This window comes from Heterocephalus glaber, unplaced genomic scaffold (genome assembly GCF_053883595.1).
Source record: "Heterocephalus glaber isolate CG9 unplaced genomic scaffold, H.glaber_assembly_v1.0 deba00001594, whole genome shotgun sequence".
NCBI lineage: Eukaryota > Metazoa > Chordata > Mammalia > Rodentia > Bathyergidae > Heterocephalus > Heterocephalus glaber.
The window spans coordinates 15,921,966-15,932,495 of NW_028258369.1; the positions used below are offsets into that span (position 1 = coordinate 15,921,966).

The window sequence follows — 10,530 nt, forward strand, 5'->3', positions numbered from 1 at the left end:
TTCTGAAGAATAAGTAAACAAACATGAAAATCCTTTGACGATTGTGATAGAAAGAGCTGTGTCTGTGGCAGTCCAATAAGACAATTCACTTCATGGTGCCAGTCTTAGTGTTTCAAATGAGACTGTTTTTTAATTAGAATGAATTTACCACAGGCCTTCCTAAAACATTCCAGTTGCAAAATTGGCCCCTCTCCCAGGATCTATTAGGTTTTACTTTCAGAAAACTTCTATTAAATATTTATGATCAACTCTCAATTATGTTAGCTAGTGAAGAACGCTATAGGCAGATAACCTAACAAGTTGCAGAATATGCAAATCAAGCATATTTGTTTGTGTTAATGTATTGCCAAATAGGCCTATTCATTACAATTATTATTATGGAGTAAAACAGATTATATATTATGTAAGATTATTCTGTTACAAGACTTGAGCCATCCAAAGTAAAATAATAAACAGCTTAGTAAACCAGTTTAGCTCTTAGTCTCCAAGTACCTACGAGCAAGGCTATATTCTGTCAAAGATGCTTCTGCATCTTATTCCACTCCATAAGTGACAGTTGCTCTTTTATACATTATTTCTCTACCTCCCCTTTTGTTTGTGATTCTTGAACTCTTAAAATGAGACTGACAAGGATAAAGAATATTATGTGAGGTTTTGGCTGGCCAGTACCTTCAGCATGGTTATTAAGTTTAAAGATTCTTATTCTTGTTTATTGCAAGAAAATGACTCACCAAAGCTACCCAGAAACCAATGGCAAACTTAATTGAAGAGTACTTTCCTCTTTCTTTTGACCACTTTTTAAATTCAAAGACAAAAGACAAAAGCATGGAAAGCCAGGAATTGCAAAGAGGATCCTATAGAAGCACTGATGGCCCACGAAGTGAACGGCTAAGGCCTTCTCTTCCACCGCAACTCAGAGTACATCCGGGGTACCAACAAATATCTGAAGTTTATCAAATACCCCGAGTCCTTCTCTAGTGAGCTTTTCCTTGGCCACCACAATAACAGTCCTGGCCGCCCCCTGAAGCCTCAACATAGAACAGACAGAAGAGATAAAAAGGTGGAGATTAAAAAAAAGGAGATAATATTGGGTTAGAAAAGTAAAAAGTATTTCCTACCTTCGGCATCTAAACTTAGTAAGCACATTGCTGATTCTTTTATTTCGTTTCTACAAGGAACAAGTATATTCACTAATTGAAGTTTTTTTTAAGTCTTAAGTGAGCCTTACTTGACAGACAAAATAGAAGTATTGAGGCAGGTAAGAATGTGGAATAATAGAGGAAACAAAGAAGGAATCATGTAAAAAAGTGTTTTTTCTCAACCTTCTCAAGAGAAGGGGCAAAAGAGAAAAAAATGAATACATAAAGCCTATTATAAATCAAAAATTCTCATTTTATCCCTGACAACTTCTTAAAACAAAGATGTTTCATTATTTTGTTTATTCATGTAGGAAGTTTCAAGGGAAATCTACAGTGATTTTACATGATCAGAAAGAAACCCTGTCACCATTTATTTTTTTAAATAATAGTTGATGTGTCTTTTTATACTTATTATTTTTCTAAACCAAGAAGTTAAATGTATTTCTTTGTTCCTGGCCTATTAAATCTCCTAGCATTCCTGTAGATCAGTAACACATGTTATTGTTTGCATTTCACAAACAGAGAAAACGGACAGAGAAAGCCAGGAAACACGAAATGTATCTTAACTGAAAATTCCATTACCTTGGAGGCATTAGCAATATATGGTCCATTTCAAAGATTTCGGTGGCACCAGAGCTAGGGATGGAAGGGGACAAAGTGGATGGCATTTCCCTACTTCCTTCTCCATACCTTCATGCATCTATTGTTTATCTGAGGAAGATAGCTCTTACTCTGTCTTATTCCATCTCATCTTACACATCGTGTTTTTGTATCCTGCACTGACTAAGGCCTTTGTTTCTTGTTCTCAAGGCAGTTATCCCTTCCTGCCAGAATTCTCTTGGGAATGATTGTCTATATGGGCATAAGATGGAAGGAAATACAATTTTCTGATTAAAGAGTTATTCATTATAAAGGTTGAATGACTAATAATCTTAATTTTCCCAGGACACCTTTTCATTTCAAAGAAAAGCTTATGAAATCAAGCTCTTTTTTTGAGAAAGGGCAAGTCATTTGAAATTTTAGATTGAAAAGTTGTTTATATTGTCTTAGTAATGAGCTTCTCCTATGAGACATGTACACACACTTTTGCTTGTTTGGAATTAGGACCTTGGGTGTTGTTGGTAAGTAGGGCAAGAATGAGTCTTATGAGTTTTCAGTCCTTAATAATACATTAAAAGAACAAGGTCATTGGTTAAAGCAAGCAGGCGGTCATATCAACAGTGGCCACTTACAACTCTCCAGCTGCATCGTGCAGGTCTGAACATCCATTGGAAAGTTCTTCAAGTCCATGGGACAGGATAAGGTCAAGGTGAGTCTTAGCAAAGAAAAAATGTAAAAACAAGTTTAAAACCTTGAGGTCCAGTTTTTGTGAAACAAACAAAAGTCCAATTGGCGTTAAGCAAAATATATTGATTCAAATACTGAAATCTAAGCTCTTGCTCAGGGCAGTATTTTTCAAATAACTAAAATAACTTTTAGTCATTGGTAAATTTTTTAAATATTGTAGTATTTTACCAGAACTCCTTCCTCTGTATTTCCCATCTTCTAGCCTTTGACTCTGCCTCCTTTCGTCTGTCCCCACCAGTGGCACTTGTCTTAAGTTTATTCTAGATTGAACAAGACCACTGAAAAATGCTGTAACATGAGCAGTGTGCTCTTATCCACACTGATGTCCAAAAGACATAGGGTTTATGCCACTTTAGAATTATTCCCTGGGTACATGAACTTTGTGTCAAGAACAATAAATGATGTTCTAAGCATAAATGGTTATGATAAGCATTGATTCTCCTTCCATCAAGTGGACAGATCCTTAACTTTACAGACTTTTTATTTCTTAATCTACATGGATGGTTTTTAACAATAGAGCATAGCATCCATTCTAGAATTTTGATAATTCTGGAGCAAATAGTTGAGCTGGAAAACTCATTTAAGAATAGTGTTTTGTAGTCTTCACCTCTTCATACCTAATATGAGCCAATATGATCCCTGTCCTCTTCCATTAACCTTTCTGGGCTCTGGCCAGCTCTGGCTGAGACTCATATCAAGGTATTCATTGAGCTACCATCTCTTTCCCTCCATTTCCCTTTTATTATTCAAGGAGCTGGTGCATGTATCTTGTTCTGCGATTTTTCTGTACCTCCAAGATTCAAGGAAGGAGATTAAGATTTGAGAATAAGCAAATCTAGGTTCTCTTCTTGATATTGCTTTAAACTTTCTCTGCAATCTAGGCAAGATATCAAACTTTCTAAACATTTCCTCAAAAATAATGAGATAGAATAAGATGATGCTTATTTCCATTTGATTCTAATACTAGAGTCTCTGTCATTCTCAAGTTCAGTGCTCCAAATTCTTTTCATTCCTCAGACATTTTTTATATTTTAAGATTTCTTGGACTGTTGTACTATTACCTAATTTCTCTTTGGCTGTCATGCTCATTTCCTCTCTCCCCTCCTGGTTACTTTGTCTTTATTTACTTTGTCTTTATTTACTTTTTCTGCCTCATTTTACATTCTATTCAAGCAAAAAGAAAACAAAAAAGTTTGTGCCACACATTTTAAAGAACAGAAAGAATTTTGAATTTGAAATGAGATTAGACAAAGAATCCATGCTGAGGATCGTCAAAGTCATTTAAAATACAGCAGCAATTGGGAAAAACAAGACACAAAGCAGTGCAGTGTGATCACAATTATGTAAAAACTATGTTTTCAGTCTTGGAAAGAAACACCACTATATTAAGAATAGATATTTCTGGTTAGTGGAATGATTCATATTTTGTTTTTATTCTTCTGCATTGTCTATATTGACAAGTATATATGCCTTATCTCAAATAATAGCTGAAGGGTAAAATTATAAATTCTATTTTATTCAGCATGCTTTTGCTATTATAATTTTATTATTAAATAACAAATATTTGACTTTCACTGCTAAATAAATTAGCTATCACCTGTGAGCTGTTCTGAGAAGCCAAATACCATGATTCTAAAAAATGATTTTTAGTTCTAAGAAACTGACTTAAAGTAACATCTTAGACGGGAAAAAGAATTTTTGTCAATTGTAGAGTTTATTTGTAGATATAGATATATAAATATTTAGTTATTTTTCTCAGCTTGAAGAATTTAATTTTTGGGGAAAGCGTAATTTTACGGAGAGTAATACCATGCACTCTTTAAAATAACCTCACAGTAAAAGAACCAAAATAGAAATCTGTAGTGAACAAAATCTTCCATTTTATTAAGGATGGGGAACCTCAAAAGGATCTATGGACTTAAAATTATTATTACCATAATGAAAGCCTATTTTGTCTTTTCTACTTTCTTAAATAACAAATATTTTCAACACACAAACTATGTTTTTCCTTGTTTATTGCAAACTATGCTGTAGAAAGATACAAAGCCTCAATTAGGAGAAAAGGTTTATTCATGAAGTGGTGAATATAATAATAATGTATATTTCAAAGTCACTAAGACAGTGAATTTCAAATGTTCTTACCACAAAAATGTGTATTTAAATGGAAAATACATTAATTAGCTTTATATAATTATTCCACATATATTCATAAATCATAACATCATTTTTCCCGATAATAACATACATAACTGTAGCTTGTCAATTTACAAATCTAAAACTAAAAACTAAAATACGTTTATCAAAAAAAGATCAAATAGTATGTGGATAATTTCAGTGAATCAAAATCAGAAAATTTGGAAATTTCAGTATAATTTTGAAAACTTTACCTTTAAGAAATTAGAAAATATTAATATTATGAAATATTATTAAAAATAAAAAATAAAATATTATAAACTCCAAATGAATACAGCATAAAAGAACCCACAGCACAGAATTCAACTAAATATTATTTGCTAATGGAAACAACTCAACTTTAATATCCCTAATCATATACTTGCTGAGTTTAATTCTTTTACAAAGTGAACTTTTCACATTTGTTTAGGGAGCAGATTTCTCTTCTTTTTTTTTTGGTACTGAGGATCAAACTTGGAACCTTGCACTTGCGAGGCAGGCGGCAGAACCACTGAGCTAAATCGCCAGCCGGGGAGCAGATTTCTCACACACAATTGTTCTTTCTTTTGTGGCTGATATATCTAACAATCCTACAGGGAGCCAGAATTTTGGGGGAATCAAAATTATTAACATCATGGAAGGCCCCACTGACAGAAATTCCCAGCAAATACGAAACTATCCCTGAATCTTGTCTCAGCTAAGAACCCAGTGGTACTTTTTTCTCCCTTGTGTTTCTAATTTTCTTCCTAGATAAGTTTTCTATTGGAACTCAATGGGTGACAATAATAAGAGAGTTAACAGCTCTGCAGCTTGTTAAATCATTTCATCATCTGAGCAAATGGTATGGGGAAAAGATTGTAAAGATCTAATATGTCTTGAGCTCATAATTTATGACATTGAATTTACCGTACATCTGAGCACTTAAAATCTAGGTTTTCCTATTATTTTTTCTTTTTCATTTACAGTATACATTAAATACAGTAAAAATAGACAAATATTGAGTTACAGAGCAACGATTTTTAAAATCTATACTCACCCATGTAAAAAGCATTCAGACTCAGATTTATAATATTCCTTTCACCCCAGAACATTCCCCTATGCTTTCTTCTTAGTGCAGAATCTCCCAAAGTAATGACCATCCCATTTGTTTTTAAGGCTATTTTGTGATTTGAAAAATATGAGCTTTGAGGGGAAAAAAATCATACTATTTTGTACAGAGATGTAGAAATTGCACCAAGTAAGACAGATGTGTACAGTAATACACCAAAATGTGAGCTTTTTTTTTTTTCTACTTTGACCTGGCTCTCTGCTTATTTTTGGTGATTCTCATGGAATTAAATATTTTAATTGAGAAGCCAGTATTCTTCCAGATTTGCCTGGAAATTCAGACATCTTGCTGGTAGACGCTGTCTACATCATGTCGAATTTGTTCTCCTCTTTCCCATGATCTGAAATATTAAGGCCGTTGCATTTGAAAGCAGTGAGCTGAGACTGCCCCTCTTTCTTTTCATTTGTTTTAAAGAACTTATTTCCTGAAGCATTACTTCTCATTCTCCCATTGTCAGTGCAGGTGACATACATGCATTTGGGGCACTCCATCCAAGTTTGCACAAGGAAAGGAATAATGTTTCCTTACAGAGACCCTGCTTCTTTACTGAGAGTAAGAAGGCTGAGCAAGCATTTAGGTTTTAAAAGCAAAGAACAAAACAAGCCACAGAAAGTCAGTTTCCACACATCTTATCTTTCTTGCTCTTTCCTTCCTTCCCCCCTTCAGTTCACCTTGCTCATAAAACCAGCTCTTGGTTTATACCTCACTTAAAACTTAGGTTTCTGATAGATGCAAACACTATAAATGGATTCAGTTACCTTTACAGTGTTTTATTTCAAATATTATAATTTTTATGTTTTTTGTTTCTTTTTTGTCCTCCCCTACTACGATCCAAGATAGATGAAAGCCAGGTCTCTCTTTTCTACCATCTAAGACTGTGCCTACAACAGTGTAGGTATTCAATAAATATTTGTTGAACAAATGAATAAATCAGCATCTTGAAACTCTGTGGGAAAATTTCAGACGTTTTTATTTTTTCTATGGGAATGGGAAAGGACAAATGATTTAGAAGGGAGGAGGCTGGTCATCAGAGCCCATGATGTGTTGCCAAGTTATGGAAATGTTGAAGGAGGCCAGCAGAGCTTGCCTGGGCCCCTCTCTAAGTGGTTAGCGGATTCTCACTAGAAATAGGCAAATCAACCTGAAGGAAGGCCAAGAAGCATAGTCCACCTGTTCTTGAGTTTTGGTCAGGTAGGTTAATATACTACCAGGCCTATTTTCACATTTCTAGAAAAATGTAAATTAGTCATTTAGTATTACAATATTATGGAAGACAGAGGCTTCTTGACTCATAAAGCAACTACTAGTTCCTAAGAAACTCAGTATTAGAATTGGAAATCCATTCCAGTGAGATTTGTGAAGGAAAAATACCATTTGAAGAGAAAATGAATTTTCAAATATAAATACAAATTTTAATGAGTGATTTGTTTGCCTAAAACAAAGGTGGCCAACATGTTATTTTGGGAGAGTTAATTCTACTGGTTACAATGGCCTGTCTTTATTTGGAGAGGAAGGACAAGAAGATGTTTCTGTATTTCTTGGGAAGAGCAGAAAATATTGGCAATATTGCTGTTGTTTTTCTGTTGGGGACCACATTTAGCACACTATACAGGATGATACAAATTCTGAGCAAAACATGATACATCAGAGAAGATAGAACTTATGCTGTTCCTTTAGGATTAAATTACTTAGTAAGAACAAAATTAAAAGTTATGCTACTGCTGCTAGTATTAATAATTGTAATTTTCTGAACACTTGTCATGGGTCATTTTGCAATCATGGATTACCTTCACATGAAGCAACAGTGTTAGCTCCATTTTTGAGATAAGTAAGCTGAATTTCACAAAGTTTATGCCATGTTTCCAAAGTCACAAAATGAGTAAGTAACCTAAGTTAGATTTGAACCCAACTTTAATTGACATTAAATTACATTTACTTGCCATTCTACCACATTTCCTCCTCAGGAAATTTATCCTCTTTCGTCCATGAAGCCAGAAGAGTTGGTTGTAGCCATGTTAGTCATCTTTATATTTTTTCAGCCATCCAGAATTATCATTACTTATCCTTTAAAAGTCTCCTCTAGCCTCTTATGGTAGCTGGGGCCCTGTGTGGTAGACTCGATTTACCCATAAAAAACATTTTCTGATCTTCCTTCCTCATCCACACCTCCATCCTGCTCAACACTTTTGTCATTCTAAATCGTAAGTGAAGATGACCAGCTTGAAGCATTTCTTCACATAGGTGAATTTGCATTCTTGAATATGATGAAAGCTTTAAATGCAGGTAATAATTCTTAAAATAAGAACAATCCTGGCAAATAGATGAGACAGTTATTTCTCCCACAGGGCTTTGTCATGAAGTATCCTAGAACATAATCAACTGTTTCCCAGAGAACATAGGGCTTACTGTGCAATGTAGATCAGTTTAATCTTTCTTCCCAGTTGTACCTTGACAGCTCTGAGCCATGTGATACTCTACTGTCAGGGAGATTTGACAGGATGCTTCAAGAGTTGAGCAAGAGTGTCATCTTAACCCACCTAGACCTTAAGTGAAGTTAGCCTAGGGGCAAGAGAGAAGTCAAAAGCGCATTATTAATACAACCCACACACAATGGAGAAAGAGAGGAGGGAAGAGTTAAGGAATTAGTGGATTAAAATACACCTAGGCTGTCTGTCTCATCAAAGTGTCCTTTAGCATAATAGGTTTCAACCTCTGGTGGGCACAAAGATCACTTGAGGAGGCTTTGTAGAAATGCAGGTGCTCAGGCACTCTCTAAGCAGCCTAGGTAAAGTTGATGCTGGTGTCCTGGAGCACACTTTAAGAAATACTATTTCAGCATGTCCTGAGGGATGACTTTACTGTCAACATGATAGACTAAAAGGAGAAGGTTTAGAAATAGAAATAGGATAAAAGATTAAGAAAGAGTCTGCAATATTTCAGTAGCATTAGCATTCCCTTTGGGAAACATTACTTTCTCCTTGATACCACAATAGGACAATGAACCCCAAGTAAACTGCTTAGTGAATGACTAGGGATAATGAGACAAGGAGGGCCTCATTCATAATAGAGTGCCATATTGTACAGTCAGGGCAGTAAAGCCCAGGTTAGTTCACTGGCAACCAAGAATATGTTGAGTATAGCCAGAAGACTGAGAACACTATTACAAGGGATGGGAGTCAGTTTCTTGTTGAAGTAGAGAAGAAGCCAAGACCTTTGTGCCTGTTAACAAACATGAATGTGCAAATGCCAAGAGTAGCCTAAGGAATTGTACTCAGGGTGGTGATAGGATATTCAGTCATTGTCTCTGATCTCAGGAAAATAAGCCATTGAGAAATTTCAAAAAAGCCAGGGAGGTGGCTGGAACAAAACTCATGAAGGAAGAAGAGAGTGCAAGAAGGACTAGCTCCAGGGCCTCAGTGAGGAGGGATTGTGTTAAGTAGGACTCCACATGGGTTGTAAAACACTTCTTCCATTCAGCAATATTTTGGCAAATATTTATTAGGCACCGTACATCACACACTTGAAATAAGACAGTTTCTCTCTTGAAGGAGAATGCAGATATAATGTCATAATACACATATATGTTTATATAACAATAGCTGAGAATTTATTCTTCCACTAAAAGTTTTACATCTTCCTCATTTAGAGAATCCTTTTGAATAATGTAAATCAGATCCAACTAAATCAAGTGAACAACCTCTAATGACTCTGTCTGGGCCTAGATAAGCACTCGCACTGACTGGATGGGACAGATAACGGATGCTTCAGACCTAGATCCTGAGAACGTCCTTTGGACCTCTCAGAGAAGTATGTTTTGCATTAATCATTTGATGCTCCTGAATTAAAACCCAAGGTACCCACACAAGGATCCATCATTCTGAAAAAATCTGCAATGAAATGGCTGCTTGAACTTATCCTATAAAGCACAGAAAGTACCCTGCCCATTCCATCCCTGAGCTGCTCACCTGGTCCATGAAAAGGTACAGATATGGCTGCACCTGACAAAACTTTCCACATAAACAATTCTGAAAATTTGTGCTGTGGAAATTGTTAAGAGTTCCAGAAAGATCTCAGCGTAACCTTGTTCAAACCCTACCAACTCTTAGCTGTTACAAATAATTAATAGAAATTTCACTAAAGGCTCCCAAGACTAAGATGGAAATCTACGAAGAGAATGTTTCAGTCACTGTCAGTCATTTCCTCTTTTGTGGAAATCAGTTGAAAGATTCTCAGATTCCCTACATATATCCTCAAGAACAGACTTTGATACTGAAAACATCAAAAGGAAGGATGAAACTAGACAGAAAACCAGGCTAAGAACATTGTGGCTGATCCCTAGAGATACATCAGTTTTTCAATATCAGCTAAGTCTGAACCCAAGCCATAGGTTGGTTTTAAACTTTATGGTTAGACTCTTCTCAGTTAGTTCCAAATAAGCACGTGTACTGACTCTCCTTGTTGAACTGGGGATATGGAGGACATAAATGGCAACACTGCTTGCCTCATTAGCTATTCTACCTCTCTCCCCAGACTAAAATCCCAATGGCTGACTATGAAGGTCCATGTTTACCAAACACTGTAAAGGCATTGTAAAAACATATACATATGCATTGAGCAGTAGTAACTAGGAAGGACAAAAATACAGTATCTATTCCCATCTGTGTGTGGTCCCTTCAGAAAATGTGCACACATATGGTTAGCTCATGTTAATTAAGTCCAAGTATGATTTGGATTCAATTTGGAGATCAAATGATAAATCTGCAG

General features: G+C 35.5%; 1 protein-coding gene across 4 annotated transcripts in view; it reads right to left on the bottom strand.

Annotated features, from left to right (window-relative positions):
- The window catches only part of Glra2 (glycine receptor alpha 2), a 192,090-nt gene that overhangs the window by 120,267 nt on the left and 61,293 nt on the right, over positions 1–10,530 (bottom strand). For all 4 annotated transcript variants that reach the window (XM_004874862.3, XM_004874861.4, XM_013069303.3 and 1 more), the window contains one exon: positions 2,372–2,454. In XM_004874862.3, coding sequence (XP_004874919.1) covers positions 2,372–2,454 — 83 coding nt within the window. The remainder of the gene's footprint in view (positions 1–2,371; positions 2,455–10,530) is intronic.